The sequence below is a fragment of the Lagenorhynchus albirostris genome, chromosome 1, assembly GCF_949774975.1.
Source record: "Lagenorhynchus albirostris chromosome 1, mLagAlb1.1, whole genome shotgun sequence".
Classification (NCBI taxonomy): domain Eukaryota; kingdom Metazoa; phylum Chordata; class Mammalia; order Artiodactyla; family Delphinidae; genus Lagenorhynchus; species Lagenorhynchus albirostris.
The window spans coordinates 36,581,001-36,608,915 of NC_083095.1; the positions used below are offsets into that span (position 1 = coordinate 36,581,001).

Consider the following 27,915-nt stretch of genomic DNA (forward strand, 5'->3'; position numbering starts at 1 on the left):
GCCCCCCTCAGAAAAAGAGAAAGCAAGTATAAGTGACATGGGGAAAGGATGGGACATCTTCCTCAGGATTATGCCTGGAGAAGTTTGCTGCTTAAGAAAGATAATGGTCTTACTGAGATAGTGGTTGTCTTTTTTTTTTTAATAAATTTATTTATTTATTTTTGGCTGCGTTGGGTCTTCGTTGCTGCGCACCGGCTTTCTCTAGTTGTGGCGAGCAGGGGCTACTCTTCATTGCGGTGCGTGGGCTTCTCATTGGGGTGGTTTCTCTTGTTGTGGAGCACGGGCTCTAGGTGCGCGGACTTCAGTAGTTGTGGCACGCGGGCTCAGCAGTTGTGGCTCGCAGGCTCTAGAGCGCAGGCTCAGTAGACGTGGTGCACGGGCTTAGTTGCTCCGCGGTATGTGGGATCTTTCCAGACCAGGGCTCGAACTCGTGTCCCCTGCATTGGCAGGCGGACTCCCAACCACTGCACCACCAGCGAAGCCCTGTGGTTGTCTTTTAATAGCCCTACTGTTTTAGTGAGAATGATGCTGCTCACTTAAAAAGGAAAGAAAAAGAAAAATCTTTGGAAACTTCACCTCCCAGAGACAAATGCTGTTAACATTTTTGCTGAATATTTTTCTACACATTTCTCTATACATATATACTCATACAGATACGTTAGACTTCATATGAATGAATCATACTCCAAATGCTGAATCAAACCTACATTTTCTCATCCAGAAGCCTCAAGTTTTGAGTTGCCGGTGGACAAATCCAAGTAGACCTGTCAGGAAACAAACTGAATATAGTCATCTAGAGTTCAAGTCTTGAGGTCGCCATCAGAGAGAGATGGTCATGAAAGCCTCATGAGGCAGAGGATCCCATCAGGCAGAGGGTGGGAGGGGAAAAGGTGAGGGCCACCACAGAGCCACTGGAACTCAAATACTGACAGTTCAAGAAGAACCAGAGGAGACAGAGAAGGAACAGTTAAGGAAGTAAGAGAAAGGAGAGTTCTTGGCCTTTGAGAAAGAGGCGTGGTCCACAGTGAAGAAGGCCACTGTCAGGTCAAGGGAGGTAAGGGCTTTGGATTTAGCAGTAAAAAGGTAGCTGGTAGCCTGGATAAGGTGATTTTAGTTGGGAATTCCCTGGCGGCCCAGTGGTTAGGACTTGGCGCTTTCACTGCCGGGGGCCTGTATTCGATCCCTGGTTGGGGACCTGAGATCCTACAAGCCACTTGGCATGGCCAAAAAAAACAGTGATTTTAGTCAAGTGGTAGAGAGGAAGCCAAATTGTAAAAGAGCTGAGGAGAAAATGGAGGTAGTCTGCCCCCCAATTTGCTGTCCCCCTCCTCCCTCATCAGAGCTTTTTCAAACTCTAATGTGTGTATGAATCACCTGAGCATATTGTTACAGTGCAGATCTGATTCAGTAGGTCTGGGGTGGGCTCTGTATTTCTAGCAAGCTCCCTGGTGATGTGGATACCACTGAACCAAACTTGAAGCAAGGGGTTAGATTGGGCTGCCCAGTGCCAAGCCCCGGTCTTGATAAGTGCTTTACCAAAGACACTCAAGTGTACAGATATAAAAATGAATTCTTAGGGTCTTAGATTATTATTCACATCAGAAAATTACAAACAAGGAAAACTAGAGGAAATTTCTTCACTCATATGTCTAGCTCTGTCCTACATATGTGCCTTCCTCATGAAGGTCCCTTCACTTGGGTCACTTAAAACTTATTAGGGTTTTCTAGTTATCTTTTAGTTATTATTTCTACTTTAATTGCATTAGGCCCAAGAACATGCTAAGATCACAGTCCTTTGAATTTGTTAATATTTGCTTTATGGCTCAAAGCATGGTGAGTTTTTGTCAATGTTCCATGAGTGCTTGAAAAGAACATACTCTACCATTGGGTGCTCATTAACTGGATTGACAGGTCTTCATATTTTATCAATTACTAAGAAAAGATGTGTTAAAATCACCTGTCTCTCCACCTGGAAAGCCTTTCCTCCTCACCTCTCCTACTTGCCCAGTCTTCCGTCCAACAACTGGGGACTCATGGTGACCAAAATCTGACCCAATCTCGGCAGATCCAGTCCTTCCCCTCGTGGAGCTGACAGTCTAAGAAGATTTACCTGGTCACCAACACCTCCCCTCCTCACCTCAGACCTAGAAATAATTCTCCCTCCTCTGAGCTCTTACGTCATTCACTGCCTGTGTAGCTAATTTAACACTCAGTCTGTCTTCGTTGCAATTATTTGTGTTCATAATTTACTCCAGCTTTTATACTCCACATGAGCAAAGAGTTTCCTATTTTCTATATAACTGCTTCATTAAAATTATTGACAAACCACAAAATTCACTCTTGTAAAGTGTACAGTTCAGTGGAAGACTATCTTATTTATCTTGGCACCCTCTGTAGCAGGGGTCCTCCATCTTGGTTGCACATTGGAATCACCTGTAGAGCTTTAAAAAAAAAATACTGCTACCTGGTTCTCACCCCCAGAGGTTCTGACTTAACTGGTTTGGGGTGTGGCCTGGGCATCAGAATTTGTAAAAGCCCCCAGAGGGATTTTAACTTGTAGCCTGGGTTGCCTTCTAGTGCTTTGCACATAACTGCCACTCAGTAATTGCTGTAATCATGAATTAGCCCTAGGTACCAGCTAATTAACTCACTCAAGAACTACCTTCCCTGTCTCCCTTCTAGCCCAGCAGCTCTTATAATGATTTGCTTATGTCTCTCTCCCCCACTTAGTGTAAAAGGAAGACTGAGACAAAAGCATTTAGAAAAGATAAGTTTACTTGCAAAGACGTGCTGACTTCAGTAGGACTGGACCACTGAATAAGAAATACCACAGATATTTAAAGGAAAAATGTAAAGATTACCATGTTTACATTTATCTCTTCAGCATAGACAGTATGCTCACATGGGAAGATATGTCACAAATGACATATTCCCAAATTTCTGTATTCAAAGGTCAGGGATAAAATAGTTTTCATTAGGGAATCAGTAACTGATGGGAAAAACTCAAGATTTCATTCATTCTAGACAGCAGATTTAAAAAAGTAGTTCGGATACTTTGTCTTAGGGTTGAAAGTGTCTTATTATTAGTAGTATTCTTCCTCCTGTGGGACTTGATGTACACTCTTAAAATGGCAGCAGGGCAGTCTCACTTTTGTTTCCACAACCGTGAGCTTCATGAAGACAGGGTCCGTTCCAGTCTTAGATATTATGGCATTCCCGTGCTGGCACATGTTGGACGTTCAATATATATTAGTGAAATGGATACGATCACACCTCGTGCCACAGTACTTAAATAAGATTTTAACTGGATAGGGAGCTGCACCAGTTTTCCATTTTGATACTTTTCACAATTCTTAATTATGGTGCTCTGAACTGGGGCACTCCTCAAACTGCTTAGGCTACAACAAATTCAGAAGGAGCTTTTATTTCCACGTAAACGATTGTTGAGGGGCGGTTGTCTGTGAATGGACGACCCTCACGTGAGTAACAAGATGGTCACTCCCGGATGAATGGAAGACACGATTCTCGTGGCTGGAGTGATCCCTCAGCGAGGCCGGTCATCTTGCCTATCCTGTAATACCATTTAACACCTACTATTGACACCTCCCCATAGCCAGATCCCAGAGGTCCGCGTGGGCATCCGGAGCCGCGCCCCCAAGTTCGCCGCAGCAGCATCCCCCCAGCAGGGGCGTTACGCCCCAGGGCGCAAGGCAGAGCGACTCACACATCTAGAAGACAGAGTAAAACCAGTCGCACCAAGGAGAGGCAGCGTTATTTAGGCAGGCGGCTACTCCTCCAGAGCTTCCACCCTGTCCCCTGGGCCCGGCGCCCGGCGCTCAGCCTGTGCCCGGCTCCAAGAGCCCCAGCTCCCTCCACGTGTCCTGTCTTCCCAGCAGCCACCTCTGCTGCCTCGAGAGGAAAATCTCCTGACAACTCGCGGTCTGCGGACTACGACTCCCAGCAGGCACCGCGCCGCTTCTCTCTCCGCCCCCCTCCACGGGGCACGCAGGCGCTCTGGGCTCCGTCAACAAGCCGGGCTGGCGACGACTGTTTACAGTTCCTTATGGGATTTGTAGTTTTTCTGGAGCTAGCTGGGTTGTCAGTCAAAGGGACAAGAACTACAAGTCTCGGCGGCCCCAGCGTGACGAGCCTGGTCACGTGGGAGGGGGCCGACCGGGCGTGCGTGCCGCCGTTGATCCGGTGCTGCAGTGAGGAGGTGGTTCTCGCCCGTGTTGTGTGTGTGTGTGCGTGCGTGTGTGTGTGTGAGTGTGTGTGTGTGAGTGAGTGAGAGAGCGAGTGAGTGAGTGTGTGTGTGGGGGGACTCGGCTTGTTGTTGTCGGTGACTTCCCCCTCCCCTCCACCCCTCCCCCTTCCCCGCCGCCGCTGCAGTGGCCGCTCCCTGGGCCGTAGGAAATGAGCGATAACGATGACATCGAGGTGGAGAGCGACGTGAGTCCTGGGGCTTCTTCCTTCCCTTGCGGGTTGTCAGGCGGGGACAGCGGCCGGGGTTCTCAGCAGGGCGACGGCGGTAGGGGGCCGGGCAGCCGCCGCCTCCTTCCCCTTCCTCACCCTGGGCTGGGACCGCCTCCGTCGCGCTCCCGGCTCGCTCTCCTCCGGGCTCTTGGCCGGAGCGGCCTTCTAGGACTGGAGGTGGGGAAGAGACACGCGGCCTCTGGGACCCCCACCTCCCCCGGTGGAGGAAGGTGCTGCGGCCTCCCGTTCCCACCCTATCCAGTTCAGGATCCGGGGGACAGGGACGGGGTGCGCCCGGGATCCCATTGTCCGGATCCTGGGGAAGGGCACCGCGCTTAGGACCTGCTCCCTCGGCCCGCGACCCCCTCCTCCCGTGACCCGCGGTGGATCCTGGCTGGTGAAGGAGGGCGGAGAGGGCTTGGGAGTGCCCAGGCGCCCTGAGCTGGGTGCGAGGAGAGGAGACAGTGCTCTGGATCCCCTCCCTCTGTCCCGGGTCGGATGCCGGAAGGAGGGGCGGCGCTCGGGACCCCCCTGCCCCGCTACCGGATCCCGCTAGGGGGGATGGGGGCGTGGGATGTGGAGGGGGGGTAGGGCTGACTCCCCACCCGCCGCTTCCTCTGCCGCCGGCATTTTCTTTCTTATTATTGAATATGAAGTGTAAAAATAACTTCTATATTTTCTATTTTTTTTCTCTCTTATTCCAGGAAGAGCAACCGAGGTTTCAATCAGCGGTACGTCTCCTACTCTCCGTTTCATTTTCATTTCCGTTCAATTCTAGTCCTTTTTGGGGTCAGAGAGAAAAAGAGATCGTTCTGTTACTTTTAATATTGTAGTAAACTCTCCTGTTATCGCTAAGGTGAGGTGGGGCCTTGTTCTGGGGTTCTAGGTGGGGGCGGCGGGCTTGCGAACCTCATAATTCTAGGTTCTCAGGTGGTGAGGTTCAGTGACTGTAGGTGAGTGAGAATTTGTGTGCAATGAAATGAATCCTTCTGTAGGTTTCCACTGGGGGCTCTAGCTGTCACTATAGAAGTGGGAAATGAGAAACACATCATGTTGAAGTAAATTGTAGTATTATTTCAGGGAAAAGTGGCCAGCTTTACTTAGGAACAAGTAGGTTCTAAACCATATCTGCATAGTTGTGTGAAGTTGAAGGCACATGCAGTAATCACCTTTAACCAAAAGTCACGTGACTGCTGTAGACCTATGGAATCTAGCACAACCTGGTATTATTCTAATGCAGAAATTGGAAATGTAGAGGGGCCAAAGGTTGAATGTGAACGTGTCACATTCAGCTGCTTATTGTGGTCTGACTATTTGAGTTGAAGGAGCAGTATAAAGACAAAAAGAACTGTTGAAGAAAAGTGGCACTGTAGAGAGAGGTTTGCTAAGAGGTGATGGTTGAGACCATACCGTGTTGTCAGTAATTTCTCAGAGTTTGGAAATTAATGTTTTCAGTGGATGGTTCTGTGGATTAAGATAGACACAAATCTCATGTCCTTGGAGTCTGAGATAGTACTATGGGTGTTCCATGAATAGATTAGAGGGAGAAAAAGGAATAGAGACAAAATAAATCAGAATCAGAGGAGAAGAGAAATGAGTAAACCATAGCATCTAACATTTGACAGATGGGAGCAGTAGGAAGTGTGGGTCCAAAATTTAGATGTCTCTAGGGGGCCCAGGCAGTGAGATAGTCAGGAATAGAGAGCAGAGGTGAGGACTGGGGTACTAGAGAGCACATGCCTCTTCTGAAAAGGCAGCCACTAAAGTCCAGTGGGTTGCTGTTATGTGGGAATGAGGGCTTAGTGTTGTCTTATCTTCCTATTTTAAAAGAAAGATTACAAATCCAGACTTTGATGTTATTTTTCTGATTTTTAAAATAATGTATGAGACAATCAAGTTGATTAGGGGCTTGTTACAATTTGCCAGATGCCACTTTGAGACCTCTGGTCTAATAATTTCATTATCACAGGATAAAAGCAAGCCATCTTAATTGTACCTGCTTTTCATTAGAGCACAGATTCTAAGGTTGTCAAAGGAATTAGGCATTTAGAAGAACTTTACTTATGGAAAGCTGATATTTCCATAAAATCCAAGAATGCAGTTGTTCCAGGGGTTTTAAAATTATCCCTGGGTACTAGTCACTAAAAAAGAATTTGTTTTGTTTTATTTTTCCTTGAAGTATTTCCTTGAAGACAATACTTTGAATATTTGAAGTATTGTCAGATACTTAATATTTATACATACGTTTGAAAATTAAATTCCTTTTTTTCAGTTACTATTATCCTTAATAATGTAAACATGGAATTTCATGTTTGGAACACAGTCTATTTAAAACATTTTTTTCCTCCAAGTCTCCGGTTGTAAAATCTGCCCTAGGGCTTGATCAGGATTGGAGAGTAGGGATTGTTTAGGCTTCCTTTGAAGAATCATTATTTAAATTGGAATTATATTGGCTTTCCAGTGAGATAAGGATTTTCTTTGTGAAATTTTGGCTTCCAGTTCTTGAGCGCTTTCTGCTTTTCAGAATGCTCGTCCACATGGCTGTTGATGTAAATCGTTTTATTAAATTATGAAAATGTCCCCACTCTCCTAGAGTGCTCATCTCATTGTCTGGTATGGAGGCTTTCAGTTCGCTGTTAAGGTACTTAGGATTTTTCCCTTTGATTTTGGAGGGTGGGCACAGGGAGTGGTTCTGACCCTTTGTTTTTAATTTGACACATCTACTTGCTGAGACATTTAAATATTATCTGTTACAAGATAATCATAATGGCGTAGAGAGAAGAAGCAATAGACAAATTTCATAGCATATCAAGCAATTATTGTGAACACGTAGGGTAAAAAGGATTTTTTTTTCTGTGTGACTATGTTTATTTCCTGACATTTAGTATAGATAAATATATATATTTTTTAATTTGGGGGAAACTGTTCTTAAGCTTTGCCTTCGTTCAGAAAAGGGTGTGGACTGTGAACAACCAAATATTTAGAACTGCAAAAGAACTTTTAAAAAGTTATTTTGAAACGGTCCTGTGGGTCCTAATATAAAAAAAGGTATTCATTCATGTTTTATAATGTCACTACAATAGCTACAGCCTTACTACATAAGAAATGTAGGATACTCAGCAATAACAGAGTTAGGAAGTGAGGCTAACAGTAACAGAAAGTGAAACTGATTTGACGAGTATTTTTTTCTGTTGCCTCAGTGTGAACAGAAAACTACTTCTCCGGTGACCAGTAAGCTTTGTTAAAGGAAGTAATCCCAAACAATAATTTATATTATTAAATTCAATATGTCTCAGAATCCCACTGATATTATTTTATTTTTATTATTTTTTTGGAGGGAAAAAGTTGCATTTCAAAGAGAGTTTTCTGGGGCAGGTATATTTCATGCAAGGTGATCTTTGTTTTATTTCTGCTTGAGATTTTTTTTTCTTTTTTTAAAGAATGAACGTATACAAGAAACGTAGGGTTAGTGTGTTAGTCGGAAGCCTAAGACCTTTTTCAGCTTATCCTTCATGACAGCTGCATGTGTTTCAGTTACAGTATATCTTTGGGGGGGTTAGAAACAGATTTGTACAATTCTGTTTCTGGACCTTTCTGGTATGAAATATTTCTAACTTCTCAGAGCTCTTTGTTTCTTTAGAAATTGCAATGTATTCAGAAGGGAATGAGCTTGGTCATCTCAGAATTTACTCAGGAAACTACTGTCTTTTACCCGGAATTAGTTGCATGGCAGAAGTGCTACATGATACATGTACTTTGTGTCTGCTTAGAGTGTTGACAGTGATGTGGATGCCAGGTTTGGTTCCTAAAAATACCTGTTGAAGGGTGTTCTTATATTTAAAAGTCTTTTTTCAAGATTCCAGTAATGGTAAAATAGTTGATCAGGGAAAATGGGTATAGTATGATGGCATATTTGGATGATAGCGTTCCCAAGTTTTTTTAGGCACCAAGTGATTTTTTTGAATAGCCTGGAAAACACATGTGTGTATTGGATTTTAAAAATGTATACCAGGCATTCGGCTTCAAACGGGAGAGGTGTTGGGAAGTTGCAATTTGTATCTCCTATTCAGTTTTTATTTATCCTATTTGCTTCCCATCAGAAGTAGTAAATAGATCTTTTCTGATGAGAATTTTGAGCCTGTGTATTTCCAGTGTTAGTGTTTAATAAGAGTAGCTTATTAAGTAATCGTAAGCAACACTATCTTCTTTTTAAAATATAGCCTTTAAATTTCTTAAAGGCAGTAAATGTTTACTGGGCAACTCTAATTCCATATATGGTGGGAATTTTCTATATTGGAATTGAGAAGATTCCCCTTACAGATGGGGTTAGGTGTCACGTGACCTGCAAGAGAGGGCATTGCTCTGGAGAACCTTGGTCATACTTGAATAATGGATCATTCATTTCCCCTTGTGATTTGCCTACCTAGAACTTGCAGGAAATAATGCTGCTGACTGATGTAATGCCTTTAAGGAAGACGTATTCTCTGTGCAGTAAGTTGGAAGGAAATAATTTAAAGAGATTTCTTCAGTTTTGAACGGCCCTCCTTAGCTTGAATGACCTACTGCCAGTTTAGCAACTTCTTGGCTAAGAAAATAACATTTGCCTTCAATATTTAACAACACTTAAGATAACATGTGCTTGTTAGTGTCAGAGATGGACAAATTGTAGGTGAAGATTTTTATTCTGGCTGCCAGTATGGAAAGTTTGGTGGAAATAATACGGAGAGGCTGAATAAAAACCTTGGCAGAGATGTCAAAGCTGGAATCGATTTGGTGTCGGAGTTCCTGTTGAGCATCTGTGGGCCACTCTTAAGATCACACGGCTCTTTAGTATTTCTGTTAGCCTAGGATGCCCTGAAGGAAGGGTTGTCTGCTGGAAACTGCAAATCCAGCGTACTTAAAGAGTGACAGCATCCAGCCACTGCTCCTGTAGGATGTATAGGGGAGGTATTTGTGGGCCTGCTGTTCAGCCCAAGAATGTTTCTGTTGTCTCCTAGAATTTGTTTGGTATCACCCGTTTTCATTATCAAACATCTTTCTCAGTATAGCTGAGAGAAAGCTGACTCATCTGAGTTGAGCTTTATTTGTTCAAGACACAGCAATTGTTTGGCCCTTCCCCACCTGTTGTTTTTTTTTTTAAAACTAGTTTTGAGTTTGTGGGAGGATCTCAGGTGCCTTACACTGGGAGTCTTCAAATCTTGTCCCTTTCAAAAAGGGTTGCCAGCAAGCAAAGATAGTTAACAAAGCAGTGATAAGCCTGGCAACTGGCCCTCCATTTGGATGAGTTGCGGGGGAAGGGGATTCATCCGGCTGGACGTTTGGAAATGTTTCCCAAACAGAATTCTCAGTCTTGTGTAAAGGTTTTTCATACGTGTAAAGGTCTTTCAAGCCACTAGAGGTATTATTTAGTTCAGAGTTGCCTGGAATTAGGCATGTTAGTTCTGCATGTTTTTAACTTGCTCTTTCAAATGAGGCTGGAGAAGAAGAAAAATGCATCATTGCCATTGTCTCTGAGAGCTTCAAAGTGGACTCTGGTTAAGTGTAGCAGCTTGGGGATGGACATGGCAGCAGGGAATGGTCTAAGATTCCACTCTTCTGCTGGTTAAATTGGGCCTGGAACCACCACAGAAATTCCATCCACTGCTTTGAGAACAACAGTCCCCAGCCCAGGCTTTCTACCAGGCAGTGGACTGCTGCCTTTCCTTGTTGAGCCAACTTCTCAAACTTGGCTGGCTTCCCAGATGAGAAGCCAAGATTTCTGCTGATGTCCACAGCCAAGTTCACTTACAATCCTCTAACCAAAGACTTGTCCATTTGAGTCCTTTCAGGGCTCAGTGAATGGGAAGGGGGTAGTGCATTGTGGGGATGATTTTGGTGTTAGATTATACTTAGCTCCACCCTTCTAGTGCAGGCGTGAGTGAAACCAAGTCCAACTTGATTCTAGCCATTTGAGATTTGCAGGGCTCTCCCAGAAAGAAAACAGACAATTAGAATTTTATTTGTATCAACAAGAGGGATTGTGGGTAACTGGTGTCACTGCTTCTGTGCACAGCTCTTAAGCTGGGAGGAGGGCCAGGAATCAGGGTGATTTAGTAGACAGGAGTATCTTGGGCTGCTGCTGGATACCAAAACTGGGCGATTATTTTGCATGTAAATAAACCATCCTAGGGAGTGTGTAGCAAACACAGGAGAGACAGATAGGTGCCAAATGCCATCTCTCAGCCCTCTAAGTCTTCAGTCTAAGACCCAGCCAACTTACCTATGTATCAACAGATGACTAGAGGGAATGGTAAGTTAGAAAAGGACTAGATACTTAAATATGTTTAATTTTTTCAGGCTCTTCATACTGCTGATAGAAGGAACCTGCACTTTTCCTGCTCTAATGCTGTATGATACCTTCCTCTAGCCTCAGGTTATCTGATCATTCCCTCAGTTTCCCTGTAAATTCCACATATCCCCGGAGTTCGGCAGACACACATTTTTACAGAGAATCCAGGCGTAAGATTAGGAGCGCTTTAGAAGTGTTCCAGGCATCTGCCCTGAAAATGAGTGCTATGCCGTGGAGAATCATGGCTGTGATGGGAACCATGTTTCCAGTTCAGCAGAGCTATAGGTGAGGTGTTGTGCTCGAGAGACCAGGAAGTGACTAAAATTACCACAGCTGCTCACAGCCTCTTCCTCTGTAATGACTCAGACTTTTAGGATTAGATACTAGAATTTCAAGTCCTTTCATTCCTGTAACTCTTGTCTCTATAGACTTTTGTCCGAACATCTTGTCTAGTATAAAGATTCATTTGAGGCATTCTTGTGCTAAGCCAAGTTATTTACTCCTGTTGCTTCATTTTTAAAATTCCTGGTGCTGTGTCTGGGTAGATTAAAGCTACCTGAAATTCCTCTGTACAGACTTCCTCTTTAGGTTAGCCCAGTGCAACCTTGTGTATTGGGGGTAAATTCTCAGAGTATAGTATTTCCCATAATTCCCGGAGTGCAGATGTGAAGTTCTTGCTTTAGGTTAAGTGAGCGTTTGTGCTTCATTGGAGGGACCACCCCTTTAATGGGGACCTGCCGAAACTCTCTTGCAGTGTTCTCCAGCACTGTCACTTCCACCTGAAGCCAGTGTATTTTGCCACTGATTACTTGGCATCCCTGTCCCTCTCCAGCTGATTGTTCTTTGTGATTCTAAGCAGGACAGGATAAGGAGTTTGGTCTGTGGGTATTTAGATACCGCCAATGACCGCCACAGATGCCTGAGGAGGTGTATTGAGAATATGTGAGTGTCAGAGGTTTACTGTCTGAGAGCCGCCTTTCTGGCAGCCTGTGTGAGGGAAGCCCTTGGCTGAATATCACCTTAGATGCACTTTAAAAAGTAGGAGCTCAGAATGCAGTTGGCGTCTATATCAGCTCTGTCATAATGATTGCAGATTCATGCATCTGGGTTTTCTAGAGGTTTTAGTTTCTATTGTATGATTTGGCAAGAAGGTCTTAAAACTAGTACCTCTTAGCGAGCTGGAGACCAGAGCGGACTCATGGTGATGGTTTCACATGGAAAGAAACAGTGCACCACTGACCTAACTCCTTTTCTGGGTACCCACCGTGGGGAATCTCTTACAGTGGGGGTGATCACATCTTATGAAGGGGCCCACTGCAGCTTTTCCCTGGTCACCTCCCAGCCATGGACTGGCGGCTGTTGTGTCACATAAGTAAGTTGTGGGAGAAAACTGATGCTGCAGGAGAGCCACACTTTGTCCCCATGAATAACTTTTATTTTACTTATGCATGAACTGGATGCATCGAGCTACTTTGGATGTTCCTGTCGAAAGCCGTGCTCACCCCTTTCTCCCCCTTTAGCAGAGCCTAATTCTGGAGACTCCTAACTGCCCACCTCGACAAATCCTTCCCAGTCCAGTCACCTGGGACAGCGCTGACAGCATATACTTCCAGGCTGTACCCACTCACCTGTACCAAGCAGAAGGACTGACATCACTAACGTGCTCTTTCTCCCATTCTTCCAGGCTGACAAACGGGCTCATCATAATGCACTGGAACGAAAACGTAGGGACCACATCAAAGACAGCTTTCACAGTTTGCGGGACTCGGTCCCATCACTCCAAGGAGAGAAGGTGAGTTTATTGAGAAAGCTGATTAGCTTAGCCACCACTAACTTGGAACTCACTGTGGGGCTTAGCAGGGCATTCACCATTCTGGAAAGAAATGGAGTCAGCGATATTTGGATGACATGGTTTCCTTAATCTTTGATTCTTCAGAGAGTCATCACACACCTTACCTACTGTAGTTCATCCTTAGCAAACGATGTCAGATGTAATGGAGCTGCTTGTTAAGACATCAGTAGGAGCTCTCTTTTAAAATTAGTATTATGTATAATAAATTACTCATTCAAGAAATTATAACTATACAGTGTAATGTAGAGAGTAGCATATAGTCGTTTGGGATAATGCTAAGGATTCCAGAGGTCAGTGATTCTCTGGACCTCCATGAGAATTCTTTTTATATGGTTCGAAGTGAGTACTTACTTTAAATGAAACTTCCCAGGAATGTATGTGAACCAATCTGGACACCAGTGATCTTCCAGTCCAACAGTTATTATTTCAAAGGCATATAAAGAGCATTTTTAATGTGGGACTTGAGTAAAGAGACGTGTTCATACGAAATGGAAGAAAAAATAACTACTCTTCTTCCACCATCCCCCTACCCCACTGGTGGCCTTCCAGAAACTGTTTTCCCTGGAGAGGTAGGCACCAGCTGTTTCTACATTTGCAAAACAAAGTCCGAAGCTTTGAGTAAAAAGTCTGTGGGTTAGGGTCACTCCTTGGAATTTGGAGAAAATATGTGTTTGCACAGTTCGTTCCATCCTTGACACACAATATAACTGGCTGCTCTCTGCAGCTATTCAGTGTATAAGTGGGAAACTTGGAAGAAGACCTGTGTGTTTTTGGTTTTTGGTTCAATAATGCAGTGTTAAAGAAGCAACCGAAAAAAAAAGCAACCGTTTTAAGAAAAACTGTTGCTTTCAGGTGGGCTTTGAATGGCTTTCCAGATTTAGCTCTGTGGTAGGAGTCCTGGTTTTGTTTGGTTATCCGGAATTAAACTTGGGACCATTATGGTTTCATTTTATTTATACTGCCAGTCTGGTAAGCCACTTGCTTTATATGTTATCTAAGGTGTGGCTGTGTGGCTATAAAGGATGGGGTAGGTCTGACCTTTATGCAAAACATAAAATAGGCCATGTAAATACCTAGCATTGCAAAACCAGAATTTGCCCTAGGTTAGGCCTACTTAGTGTGCACTTGGCTTAATGGCCTTGGACCAACGTGCTTACCTGGAATAACAACATTCCTGGGTACAACACTGTTAAGCACCACGGGAAATCTTTATGATGGGGGGAGAGGCTCACGCTTTTAGTCAGAGTACACATGTACAAAGGATTATCTCTTGTGTTTGTCTGAACTATTGACAGTAGGTGCTTATTCATATGCCATGGTATCAATTAAAATGGCTTTGGTGAAGTAAATGGACAAGAGCTACCTTTTTCTAAGTCTCACATCTAATCAGGAGTGGCGCCAGGGCAGCGTATCCCAAGAAATGGCCTGTGAATCACCCCCATCAGAATCACTACTGAATCTGTCTTTCTGGAGGCAGGCCTAGAGATCTGTATTTATAACCTGCAGTCAGGTGATTCTTAGGCTTTCTTAAGTTCAAGAACACTTTGGGAGAGGTCAGTCTTAAGAGCTCAACTATACCTTTTTCTTTATCCAGTCTATTTTACATTGTCATAACATTCTTCCTTAAGTCCTTAAAATCACATTACCCTAAATCCTGTTGTCTCCTTTCTTCAAGGAGGATGACAGTTTGAATTTGGTAACCTTACAAACCAAACAGTTGTCATTCTTTGTGGCCTATTCGTTTGTTCACTTACTCCATTCAGCAGATACTTACTGGGGGTCTGCTACATACTAGTCATTGTCCTAGATATTAGGAATACGGCAGTGAACAAAGTAGACAAAAGCAGAAGCTCTTAGTGTGGTGAGGAAAAGATAGAAAATGAACTAATAAATATATATATATAGTATGTCAGATAAGTGCTATGGAGAAAAACAGGGAAGGAAGGGTTGCAGTTTTCATTAGGGCAGACAAAAAAACACACTGGCAAGGCAACATCTGAGCAAAGACTTGAAGGAAGTGAAGGAAAGAACCATGCATCTATCTGGTGATTAGCATTCCAGGCCAGGGAAGGCGAGTGGAATAGTCCAGGGGCAGGAACCTGGGAGCATTCCTGGGCCTTTCAAGGAGACAGAGGCCAGAGTGGCTGGAGCAGAGTGAGTGAAGGGACCATAGCAGGAGATGAGGTCAGAGAAGTAGCACGACTAGGGGAAAGGAGTGGTCGAGGGGCCAGGTTTCTTTTCTAGCTGATCAAAGCCCCAGTGGAAGTTAACCAGGTGCCTTTCTGATTTCAGAATGCTTTTGTGTGTTGCAGTGCAAATGTTCATGTTGAGCATGAATAAAGGAAGTAAGTGGCTGTTAGCTCTGGTTGAACCCCAACCCCTTCCCACTAAGTTCCACAATCTTCATCATTCTCCTTCCCTGCCAACACTGTTTCACAGATGCTGCAGTGAGTCTAACAGAATACTTTGGTCTCTCAGACTTCCTAGTTCTCCCTAAATGTTGCAGTTTTTTTTAAAGTGGTATTTGAACCAAAGGGAATTGAGTAATTCTTGATTTGGATTGCAGTAATTAAGGTTCTGACATTATGTAAATAATCATGAAATGATCATTTTGCCCTGTGAGTTTTGGGGGTGCTTAGATCAGTTTCTTGAAGCGAAGGCCCCCAGTCTCCTTTGACTTGTTCACCTTTATGTTCCAGGTGACTTCTCACTTAGTATTTGGATTATCTGTCCTATGTGTTCTAATAAGCCTTTTGTTTTTTAAAGAGAAACTAATACTGATTGAATTGGATCCTAACCAAGAATGGGGTGTACTTGTACTAAAACAACAACAACAATTAAAAGAAACCCTTTAAACGTGAGACTCAAACTCTATTTATCCTTTGTTCCCTATATTTCTACTATAAAATGGTCACCTTTTGCTTAAGTAAAAAATTCAGTATTAACTAATATCTGTATTGCAATGTAAAATGAAATCTGCACACCAGTTCTCTGAGGTGAGTACTACACTATTATAATTGGACAATTACTACTGCTAGGGCTCCTGCCATCCTTCATGTATCAGAGATGAGGAAGCAGGCTCAAGATCAGTCTATAGCTGGACAGGGACTAGAACTCAGGACTGCTGGTTGCCAAGTTCAATCTTTCTACCACACCGTAGGGGTAAACAATTTAAGGATATTTTAAAGAAATCTTGCTTCAATTCTTATATCTTGTCTTTATATTGGGAGCTTCCCCTGGATAGAGTCAGTAATCTTGGCAGTATGTCATACTAGGGTTGCTACTAAAATATTGTCCCCTGAAGTAGCATATGTAGACAACACCAAAGTGCAGAGTTAAGGGTCACTGAAAGTTTATAAATTTGTCTGAGTCCACGTAGCTGTTCTGAGAAATAGATCATTATAGTTGGCAGTCCAGCTGGGTTTTGCCGTAGGTCACATTGTTCACAAGTAGACTCTTGAACTCTTGTTGCCTGAGCCTTTTGTTTCCCATAGTTTTTCAGCTAGACATGGAGCCCACAGGAAAGATGGAATGGCGTTAGAACCATCAGCCAGTCAACCAGAGTAAGGGAGCAAGGGCAGGAACGACTGTGGTCCCACTTTTCAAAGGAAGACGTTAGTGTTCTTGAACAGAATTATTCCTTGTTTTGAGGGTCCTTGGTTGGGTGCTAGGGAGTGTTGCCCAGTGGCTTGCTGGCACTGAGCTCACGCTGTTATGTGGGGGGCAAACGTGGTGGCGAGCCCATCAGTCTGCCTTTGCGTGGGGCTGTAATTCTGTGCCCACCTCCGGTGAGTTAGCCCCAGCACCTGCACCGGAGTGACTGTATCCAATCACAGTGTCTCCTTAGCATGGCTGACTTTAGTGAAAGAAGGTTCTGTTTCAGTAGTGCCATATGTAGCTGAACAGTGGTGTATAGTAAATTTTCATCTTCTAGGTCTCTTCCTAAATGCCTATTTATCATACTTAATTGCTCTCTCAGGCAGTTGTGCTCTGAATTTCTCCTTTCTGGATAGAGCTATGTTATGTTAAAAAGAGATTGTAACCTAAGATGAAAATAAAGAAGAAAAGTGTTTCTTCTAGTCAGCAAGTAAGAGTTCTTATAGTCAGTGAGTCAGTCCCTTTGTTTTAGGTGAGCCTATGAAGGCACTGCCTCTGCCGGCTGCTGTCACAGACTCCAGCTCGTGGTGGGTTCCCAGAAAGGAGCTGAGGAGTGAGAGTGCCAGAGGAAACGGTGGGCTTGCTCAGCTCTTTGACGAAAACCGCCACAGCCCACATGGTTGTGCTCACGTTTTTATATGTGAGCACCGCAGAGATTTAAGAGGTTTAATGCATGGTGTCTGCTCTTGAGGATCTTGCTCTCTCGTTGGGGGAGAGGATTATACCTAACAATTAACAATAATAAGATAACATGCTGAGCATCAAGTAAGAGGTTAAAACACTGAGCTAATTTGTTTCATCTTCATTAAAGCCCAGTGTCCTTAACAGGTAGATGTTGAAACCAAATAGCCCCTTATAGCAGGGAACATAGTAGTTCTTACTGCTGAAGGTCAGTCTCCCTGTTAAACTCACTCAGCACTGTGACCCGGGCTTATCCCAGGTGTAACTGTATACATATTTGTGTGGTTACTTGATGACTGTCTACCCGTCTTCCATACTACACTGTAGTAAGTACTGAAGGCAGGGAGAATATCTTTGGTCATATTTCTTCCCTTGGTGCCTGGCACACAGTAGGGAGCAGAGCGAGTGTTTATTGACTGAAGGAAGGAAGCCCTCTCTCCACCTGGCCTTGTTACACTGGGAGGAGCTCACTCTAGTGGACACCCTTTAAGGCAGGCAGTTCATTCAGCAGCAGTGTTTCTGCATCATATCTGGGCTGCTAAAGGGGTTGTCTTTTAAATGAAATGTAAACTACAGCCCTACCCATTTCACCTTATTACTCAACAGGGTTATTACCTGGCCAGACTCCAACTTGGGCAGTTCTTTTATTCTTAAATTTTCTACATCTTAAGTTGTTGTCCATAGTTGTCCAGGTCTCCCTTAAGCTCCAGGCTCAGCAACTGTAAATGTACTGATTCATTGAATTCTTTGTTTAACTGTATTTTTGCACTGCCAAAGCCTCCAAGGGCTTTTCAGTGCCCATCAAGGTAAGGACTGGCATTCCATGTTCTCTGAATAAGGTACCCAACTTGTCCTCCTGCTTTTTCTGCTCCTTCCCTTATTGTGAAGCAGTGTACACCCTCCTCTGTTTCCCCAGGAATGTCATCTTCAGGTTTATCTTAGTTCTTTCCTTCCACCAAGGTCTCAACTCCAGCTTCACCACCCAGATGACATTGGGGTTTCACAATGAAGAGACCCACTTACAAGGGCTCCCCAGCTCCCCATGTTTCCTGCCTTCCTGTGTTTCTCCCCAATGAGGCCTCCCCTGCCAGTCAGTCTCCACCTGCCCATTTTCAAGGGCTGTATCAAATGCCTCAGCACCCTGAGAACACTGGATTATCACTCTCCCTGACACCCCACTGGCCCTTTATGGGGCCTCTCTTGTGTCTTCCTTTTTTCTGTGACAGTTCTTATCACCTAACTGAAGGGTGCACTCCTTGAGGGCAGAAGCTTTGTCCATCCTTCTGGAAGTCTCTGCACTACAGAGTAGGGGAGGGCTCACTCCCATAGAGAAGACTAGAGAGTCGGGAAACCCACCGCTTTTCCATCTGGAGATTTGAAAGAAGAGGAATTGGTTACTGGGCCTTCCCTCCAGCATTTCTCTTTTCTTTCCCCTCTAACAAAATTGCAGAAACTTTGGAAAAATGGGAAGAAGAAAAACAGTACTTCCATTCCTCTAACACAACTACAACCTTTCCTTTATTCTAAGATTCTAAGACAAGTGCTGTCCAGTGGAATTTTAATGTGAGCCACAAATAGCAGGTAAAATTAATTTTAATAATATAGTTTATTTAACCTAATATACAGAAGTAAGTATGACTTCCATATATAATCAGTATAGTAAAAATTACTAGTGGGATATTTTATATTATTTTCTTGCGCTGTTTTGATAATCCAGTGTGTGTTTTATACTTACAGCACATCTCAATTCAGACTAGTTACATTTCTTTTTTTAAATTAATTTTTAATGGAGTATAGTTGCTTCACAATGTCGTGTTAGCTTCTACCACACAGCAAAACAAATCAGCCATACACATACATATATCCCCTCCCTTTTGGATTTCCCGCCCATTTAGGATACCACAGTGCGTTACAGACTAGTCACATTTCAGTACTTATTAGCCACCTGTGGCTGGTGGCTATTGTGCTGGACAGTGCGGTTCTCCCCATCCCACACCCCATTTTAACATGACTGAAATTGGGTGCCATCTTAAAGTGGATGTTAAACAAAGCTCGCCCCTTTTTTTCCCCTCCCCCGGCAAAGGCTGCTCTTAAGTCCATGTGTTTATTGATGGAGTCTAGGAGACAAGAGAATAATGGTGTTATCAATCTGTGTATCCCCTCTGGTCTCTTCATACGCATGCTTTACATGGGTAAAGGCTATAGCTTGATGCTTTCACATAACGTGCCCTTTCCCCAAGTGATAGAGTGTTCATATTTAGCCATTAGGCATGTTTCTTTTAACCATTCAGGTTGCCTCCAGTCTTTTAACTTTATAAATAATGTAGTGATGAACATCTTGGTGCATGTGGCTGTTTCTATAAAACAGATTCCCAGAAGTTGAATTGCTGGGTCTAGTGGTAAGAACATCTGATTTTTTGCTGTATGTTGCCAAAATGCTTTCCAGGAGGATTGTTTTCATGTCTTCTTTCTTTTCTTTCTTTTTCAAGCAAATTCTAAAGATTAGTCTTTTGGTATTGTTTTGAGAGTACCAATTTTACCACCACTGGAATTTTTTTTTTTGGAGGGGGTGACTAATTTAATAGGCAAAAGGTAGTAATTAATTTTGTATTTTGTTTATTGCCTGTGAGATTAAATCCTTTTCCGCATGTTTATTTACTAGTTGCATTTCTTCTTTGAGGAAACCCTGTGCTCCCGTCCCTTGTGGTCAGAGTTTGATGGGGAAATGTCACACCTTCATTTCAGACTACCAAGGGCTCAAGATAAAAGAATACAAAGTTTGAAACATGATTTGTGTTGACCCTTAAACAAATGTCTGGCTCCCAGCTTTAAGCCCTTAATGGGGCATGATAGCTTTGCCTTCCCCTAGTAATCAAGAAAATGATCCTTTGGGCTTGGAAGGGCCAGGCACAAGAAGCCTTTGAGGGGCCACATGGCTGTGCTGGCTCTGAGCCCACAGCCTTCCAGCCTCCCTTTTTGGCATTGATGGTGGTTCCATTTTGGAATGAACTAGTTTAATACAGACCCGAATTTATTGTGCTTTGATATTTGTTTCCAGAACATGGCTTATTCAACTGAAAATGTACACCAGCTTTGCCCTAGGCCTCCCTTTACCTTACTATGCATAGAATTTTGTGCAGGTTTCAGAAAATAATGGTTTTATTTTCTTTAAAACAACAAAACATGTCAACTGGTGAGTCAGGCAGTAGTTCTTTTTTCATTCCCCAGGATGTGGCGTTTTGGTTCTTGGCAGAACCAGGGCAGCCTGGTAGGATCTGATTTTGACAGGAGGAAAAAATGATAAATACAGCAAAGGTGACTGTTTCTCAGGTCAGCATTAGGACCCTAGGGAAGAGCAACGGTGTTCCTAACGTTAACAAGCTAGTACGACTCTTCTCTTCCTCACCTCTCCCCACCTGCTTTCTAAACAACTTGGATTTTTGTCTAAACAAAGATTTACAGCTCCGGAAATGTGTGGGACTCTTGCCCTATATGAAAAATTTTGAGAACCACTACCTTAAATGGGATTTAATGACCTTGGATGTCATCCTAAATATCAGTGTTAACTACTTCAAGAATCATTTGGGACCTTTAGGTGCTAATTAGAATCAAACTCTTGGGTTTGGGGCCTCTCGTGAAATAGGTAGTTGATTCTTGCTGCAGCACACCAGGTGAGTACACTCTGTTCCCAAACAGAGTTCTGTTCAAGTGGGGGCCTCTGGAGGCTGGGGTGGCCCTTTCCTCCATCTCCTTGCTGCTCTGGGCAGGGATGCAAACAGGCCAGCAACTGCGTACGAGCAGGAGAGGTGGCACAGTAACCGCTGGGTCCCTCTGCCACGCTGGGTCTTCTCCGCTGTCCATTTCGGGTTTCCCCTTCTTAGGTAATGAAGCCAGAGCAGTGCGGGGGGCCAGCGTTTCCCCTGGCCCAGGCCCAGGTTCAGACAGTTCTTTCAAGCTAACTTGCATCTTCTGGCTTTTCTTCTGTATTTGCTTCTTCTCTGCTAGGGATCACTTTGAGTTTCACCTGCCTTTAAAAGAAAAACAGTCTTCCTTCAATGCTGCTGTTATTACACGCTACTTTTTTTCCATTTCTTATTTTTTCAGCCTCATTCTAAAAACCAGTCTTCATCTTTGCTTCAGCTTCAACTCACTCCTGCACCCATTACCTGTGTGAAGATGATTTACCTAAAATCACTCCTTCAAGGAAATGACCCTCACCAGGCTCTTCATTGACATCCTTATAGACAAATTGGGTGACTCTTTCATTGTCCTTTTCTTCCTGCTCAGACTCTCCAAATTCCATTGATCTTCTTCATTAGTTCCACAGCCTCCTCTGTGGTCCCAAAATAGGGTGTTCTGGAGGCCTGGGTTCAAATCTTGACTCACTGTTACCCACTGGTTATGTAATATCAGGCAAGTTACAGCTCTGTGCCTCAGTTTCCTCCTTTATAAAATAGGGGAAATAACACATCAGAATATTGTATGAGGGTGCCTGGCATTTAGTAAGTACTCAGCTGCTGCCATTATCATCATCATTTGTATCGCTTTGTGCAGCCGTGGCTCTGGAACGCGATTGGGCAAGGGGTCCAATGTCCTTTTGCGTGGCTCCCAGAGGGAAAGAGAAGCCTGACTGCCGCTGTGCGTTAAACTACTACCCAGAAGGCCCAATGCCTTTTCAGTGCCCTTGGCCATGGGCCATCCTGTGTCCAAACCATTAAAGAGATATGTTTCTGCTTAGAAAGGCAGAATGAGAATTGGTACCTTCTAATTGTAAAAACTAGCAGGAAAGAAATTATTCAGGTCCTTACTGGGTACCCAAAGGCAACAGTCAATCTGTGGACATGTTGACCTACCAAGTGTTATCTGCTCAGGGACACTCACACGAAGATTGCTGACTTAGCCAACTGGGCACGGTTTAGAAAACAGAAACCAAAAGCCCAGGGCCACTCCATAGTCCAGGCTGTAAAGCCCAGGGTTCTTGCTGGCTTCATGTCTGCTGTTCACAGTATAAACTCATAAAGGCAAGGGCCTGCCCACACCTTAACCCTGTGGCAGGTCACATGATCTTGCATGGTTTGTAAAACTGGAAGAGGGGATTTTAGTTGAGTCTAGCATTTTCTACCTTCAACCTTTTGCTTTTTCTTCGCTGGACTAGATGCACATGTAAATTTGGGGCAATTCTGTATTTCGTACTTTAAATTTTTTCTTGTGGGACTTCTTGTTGAGTACCCTGGAGGGGGCAAAATAAAGTTAATGAACCATGCTTTTGGACTAGTAAGTGAGGGCCAGGGATACCCCAAGCGGCCTAGGTGCTTCTACTTAGACAAGGGGCTGTGTGGAGGAAGGGCGGTGCTGATTAGCATTCTGGAGGCCTCGTGCTGGGTTTATTCCAATCTAGCCTTCTGTGGAGACCTCTTGATCCCAAGACACTGTTTTCTGAGCATCTGTGAATTTTATCTTCATCCAAAAACTGCCTTGAGGTGGAAAAACTTCCATCTCTCATGGCATCTTTCTCTTTGGTTTGTTGCTTATTTCTCCCTTTTCACTTCGTGGTTTCATGTATAAATATGTGAAGAAGAAACTGGGAGCGCTCAGGCTGCTACTCAGTGTGGTCATTTGTTAAAAATGATCTCTGAACATTTGCAAGCGCCACCAGGGAAGTCCGCAGGTGCTCTCTTGTTCAGAGATTTTGCTTTTTTCCCTTGTGCCAGATGCAAATGAGGAGTTAAATAAGGGTTAATGTTGCTTTCTGGGAACAACAGTTGAAAAAATAGACAAATATAAAGAGAGACTGGGATGTAAATATGCATAACAATTAGATCAGTGATGGAGTGCATAGAATTTGGAAGGCTGGGTGGGGTCTGAGAGAATTTCTTATCAGGTAAGGAGTAGCCACGGAGAGAAGTACTGTGTCTGCAGTCACAGAGCCCATTACAGATAGGACCTAGGAGGTACCCGTCTCCTGGATTCCTAAACTCTTCTCCCTACTCTGCCACCTATCCTACAGTACTTGTTTTTAATCCCATCTCTAGCATCCAGAGAGGCAGGGTATTTTAATTAGTCCCTTCTAAATATGTGCCCACCTTTTTTTTTTTTTTCATTTTATCACCTAGTAATTAACCCTAATAAGTCCCCTTTGGCAGAAATGGGAAACAGCTTCTGAAGCGACCTTGTAGCCAGAATTGCAAGCCCCCGTTGGTAGGTGCTCTCATTCTTTTCTACATAAGCTGACTTACTCAACTAAAGAAATAGGCCTGGTCCTGTCCCCACCCTCATGCCCTTGCTTGTGCTATTCTCCCTGCCCAGAGCAACCCTTTCCCACAGATTCCACCTCAGTCTAACCCAGGGTTCACTGGTTCAGATAGGAGCCTGTGTGTGCAGAGCCGAGGCTAATGCTTGGCACTCAGAAGGTGATCACCCCAGCCAGAAGCCATCTTTCCCATGGCCTTTCTAATCTGTACTACTCAAGTTACACTTGTTGGTACTGCCCTGTGATTTGTCTGTATATAAATACATTTATCTCCTCAACTAGATAGTAAGTTAGCTTCTGGGCAAAAGAAGCCACGACTAATACATTTTGTTTCCCCACAGTGTCTGCTCCGTGCCTTGTATGTAATTCGCACCAGATAAAAACGGTTGAATATGAACAATTTCCCTTTGAGGAAGTTGCCTTAAGGATGCTATAAGAGGAAAGCCTGGAAACTCTAGTACTTGTGAGAACTGGTGAATAAACCCAGGCCTTCCAAACCTCTCTGATACCCAGCCCTGCTGAAGTCTATGAGTTGAGATTGTCAGAATATACTACAGGTGGATTTAGTTTTGCTCGCCTGAGTGCGGCTGTTTTCTTTGCCACTTAAGAAGCTTTACTGCAGTTCAGGTGCCTGAGGTGCCTCACCACCATACTTCGGCTACTAGACTACCCTGCCTTGAGCTTCAGTTCTCTTGGCTTTGTACCATTCCACCAGTTCAGCTGGTTGGCTGCCTGGCCATGAGTAACTCTGGCCATGTTTGCAACCTGGAGGGAATCTTCCAGGTACTTTTGACCTCCAGGGGCCGAGTAACCTGACATCCATTTTATTAGCTCATTAACTTGTTCCTCTGACAGGGCAGTGCCTAGGCTACCCACAGCCATGGTAAAGGTGTGGTTGCTTCCTGAAATGGCCCAATCTCATGCCCTTCCTGTGTTGACATCAAGCTCTGACAGCTTTCACAAAATTCTCTTTAGCCAGTTACGCTGAAATCATGACAAAGCAGCATGGCTCAGTTGGAACTACTTAACAACGGTCTGAAAGCTTGTCTGAAATCTAGGACCTTGATGAACAACATTGTACCCATTCGCATCCTGACAGCGTTGTACCCATTCCCATCCTGAGCCACCTCCAGCTGAGATCTTGATCTTGTCTTTCTGGACCAGCTGCCTGTAGCCAGGCCCTAGCAGAGAGTGAATGGCCTAAGATCTCAGTTAAGTAGCATTTTAATGTTTTCAGAATAGCCTGGCTGAAGACATGAAAGCAACCTAAAGAACCAAAGCAGGCGGGCAGGGTACAAGTTCAGGAGTGAGTTGGACCTGCGTTTGAATCCAGGCTCTGCACTCTTTTATTTTGAATAAACCAGTAAACTTCTCTGAGCCTTGGGTTCCTGGTGGAGCTACCTCTCTCAGAGAGAGCCAGTGAGGTAAGCTATGTAAAGCCGCTGGTGCCTTGACTGGTATAAACAAGATTCCTGATAGCACTTGCGCCGTTTCCTCAGCCTTGTGCCCCCTCACCCTCCTGCTTCCATTCCCTCATGCCGTCTTTGCTGAAAGGCATGGTTTCTTCACTGCGTGGACTAGGTCTTTATTTTGTCCCCTTTGCTTTTTCTCATATTGCAACAGGCATCCCGGGCCCAAATCCTAGACAAAGCCACAGAGTATATCCAGTATATGCGAAGGAAAAACCACACACACCAGCAAGATATTGATGACCTCAAGCGGCAGAATGCTCTTCTGGAGCAGCAAGGTGAGCAGCAGAGCTTGTGGGGCATCTGGCCCTGCTGTGCTCCAGCCAGGTCAGGGCTTCGCACCCAGGCCTGCTGAGTCAGAACCAGTTACGGAGCGTATGCTCCTAAGCAGCTGTGGCCCTGCTTCTTGGGCCTGAGTAGTCGAGTGTAGAGCCATCCTGAGGAAGGACCTGAGCCCTCGGTGAGGGAACAGTGGAGTATAGGGGTTAGACACTGGAGACTTTTTTCTGACCTGCTCTCTCTCCCCTTCTTGGGGCTCAGGTGCTCTGCTTGTCGTAGGGGTCACACCTGGCATCAGGTGTCTCAAAAGAGCTGTGAGGTCCTTGAATTGGAGTGTGCTGTGTAAGCGCCACAGAGACTCCAGGTGTTCAGGGACAGTGAGCGCTCCCCGTTGTCAACGGTAGTCCAATCAGGGCAGCCTATGGGCCAGGCCCATGCTGTTCTCCAATGCTCACATCCGCCTTTTCCTACAACCACAGGGGAAAGCGAGAGCTGATCAAGTTCTTTGTTCCTGGGGAATTCACTTCTCTTCCTCCCTCATGGAAGATGCAAGTAAAAGGAAATGCAAGTAACCACCTGGGTTAGAACACCTCAAATAAACTAAACTAAAATAAATGGGCTGACCTTCCAGGCTCAAGATGAGCTGAAACGAGGGCTGGGCAGCGGGAGGCGGCAGCGGGTTGGTCACCGGGCCGAGCAGCCTGCATGTAGGGGCCGTGTGTCGGAAAGCCCAGGTATTCTGTGTGTATTGGTGACTTGCTTCCAAGTGTCCAGCTTGTCTTTCCAAGTGGATCTTGTACATGAGAGCTAAGCCAAAACTTTTCTTTGGCTGATACATCTTCTGTCATCCTTTCCTGTTGACGTGTGGCCTTCACACCCTTGTGGAGCCTGGCATTGCCAGGCCAGCTTCGCTGTTACTGCACCACTGGGTCCCACAGGGAGCTCGTGCTCCTGTCTCTGTACTGGGCTTCCACAGCAGGACAGTGACATCACAAGCCTTCTCTTTAGGGTTGGGTGGCATTGCAGAGTGGCTGGCCACATCCACTGAGCGCTCAGCTCTGGCTGGGAAAGGCAGAGGGAAATGAAGTATGCAGGTGGAACAGCCACCAGAAGGGAGTTACTTATGAGCCACCCTGAGCCTCGGGGGCCAGCAAGCCCTTCGGAAGAACAGGCTGGACCCTGACCTGAGACTCGGTTACTCCCCCAGTCTCCAGAAGGCTATAACCCGCTCGCTTGGTTGCCTTTCAGTCCGTGCACTGGAGAAGGCGAGGTCGAGTGCCCAACTGCAGACCAACTACCCCTCCTCAGACAACAGCCTCTACACCAACGCCAAGGGCAGCACCATCTCTGCCTTCGATGGGGGCTCAGACTCCAGCTCGGAGTCGGAGCCCGAAGAGCCCCAAAGCAGGAAGAAGCTCCGGATGGAGGCCAGCTAAGCTCCACGGGGCAGGCCAGCAATAAAAACTGTCTGTCTCCTCCATCGTCTTATCCTCTTTTCAGTTCATCTTTAAAACCCTCAGAACCATTTAAGAGACTCTTTTTTTCCTCCTTTTTTTTTTTTTTAATTTTATTTTTACGTAGAAGCTCTTGGACAACAGCTCTCGTTCTCCTTCCCCATTTCCACTATTTTTTTTTTTAACGTTTCCCTTCAGGGATTCCCTGTCCCCACCAGGAATATTCAAACCAAAACACCCCAACTTGGCAGCTTTTTCTGTGGAGGACAGACGGCCGGCCAGACCTCTGAGCACATGGTGTCCTGACCACCCACCAGCTCCTCCAGCCCTGCCGGGCGCATGTGCCCCGGGGACTCCTGCCCCTCCCAGGCCTCTCCTCCCGGGCCACCCTCACCTCTGTTTGATAGACTTTGTGAATCTGTGGACTGCTCTACTTTAAGAAGATGACCAGTTTGGAGTAATCAGAATTATTCCCCCTTCTTTTTAAGGATTTTTTTTTTTTTCCCTAAAAGGCTATTTATCGCTCCTGTTGAAAGACCAGAGATCCTTGAAGAAGTTTGTGGTATAAAAGGAAGTGGGGACAGATTTGCAGCGCAGAGTCTTTGGCCTGTTTCACTCCTGCTTCTCTCAGCCAGCCTTAGGGAGGGCCGCGTGACACTCGTGTGGTTTGTTGGGGGACAGCAGCAGTGAGGCGGTAGCCACCAGGGGGTGGGAGGGGGTGGGACGAGGAGGGAGGGTAGGGTGGGGTAGAGGTTTTGTACTGAGGGCCAGTGATGATGTTTTGATATTTATTTCCTGCTACTGAAATTTGAATCTGAGTGAATTGTCCCTATTTCTGATGATGTCAGTATTGCAAAACGACAGATTCATAAAGTAATGATCAAATCTTCCTTTCTTTCCGTGTGTATTTCTAAGAAATAGAGCCAACTGATTTTCTATGTAAATACCAAGAGCGGTTCACCTCATACTAAACCCACACCCCAGTGCAGACCCCTCCCCACCCTCGTCCCTCTCCCCTTCCAGCTGTCCTGGAACCTGTCCCCATTATGTGATCCAGCCCTGGTTCTGGCTGCGGTCCGCAGATCCCAGTGAAGGGTTTTGTGTGTTTAGGCCTCATTTCTTTGTCTTTTTCCTACTCTGTTCCTGGCATTTGCTGATTTCTAGTGTATACTCTGTAGTCTCAGTCCGTGTTTGATTCCATTCCATGGAGATAAAAAGTATGTTGTACATACTGCTGAAGAATTGTCTTGCAAGTTAAGGCTTCCCCTTTACTATAAGACTATAAATAAAAACTTATTTTATCCTTCTTGGTGGTGGTGTCTTCTTGCCCCGGCAGAGGCCAAGATATCTTGGTAGAGGGAAGCACCCCCTGGAGGCCGCTGGGCCTGTGTGGGAGCCTGAGAGAGGAGCCTGCAGGCTGGGAGCAACCGTAAGACAAAGTGGTTTCCCTTTGTGCTCTAAGGGCTCAGTGC

General features: G+C 44.9%; 1 protein-coding gene across 7 annotated transcripts; it reads left to right on the plus strand.

Moving 5' to 3' along the window:
• The first annotated feature begins 4,170 nt into the window (after window positions 1–4,170).
• Window positions 4,171–26,467, plus strand: MAX (MYC associated factor X). 7 transcript variants are annotated; one of them, XR_009539056.1, is made up of 6 exons: window positions 4,171–4,449; window positions 5,178–5,204; window positions 12,486–12,593; window positions 24,865–24,988; window positions 25,469–25,553; window positions 26,238–26,467. XR_009539056.1 is itself a non-coding variant. In XM_060141130.1 (5 exons), the coding sequence occupies exons 1-5, from the start codon at window positions 4,414–4,416 to the stop codon at window positions 25,391–25,393; spliced, it is 438 nt and encodes a 145-aa protein (XP_059997113.1). In that variant the 5' UTR covers window positions 4,171–4,413; the 3' UTR covers window positions 25,394–25,462. The 7 variants fall into 7 exon arrangements, 6 of the variants coding, with proteins under 6 accessions (XP_059997113.1, XP_059997122.1, XP_059997072.1 ...); XM_060141130.1 differs by lacking the exons at window positions 25,469–25,553; window positions 26,238–26,467 and adding an exon at window positions 25,251–25,462; XM_060141089.1 differs by lacking the exon at window positions 25,469–25,553 and having other exon boundaries at window positions 4,172–4,449; window positions 12,486–12,592; window positions 24,858–24,988.
• The last annotated feature ends 1,448 nt before the right edge of the window (window positions 26,468–27,915 follow it).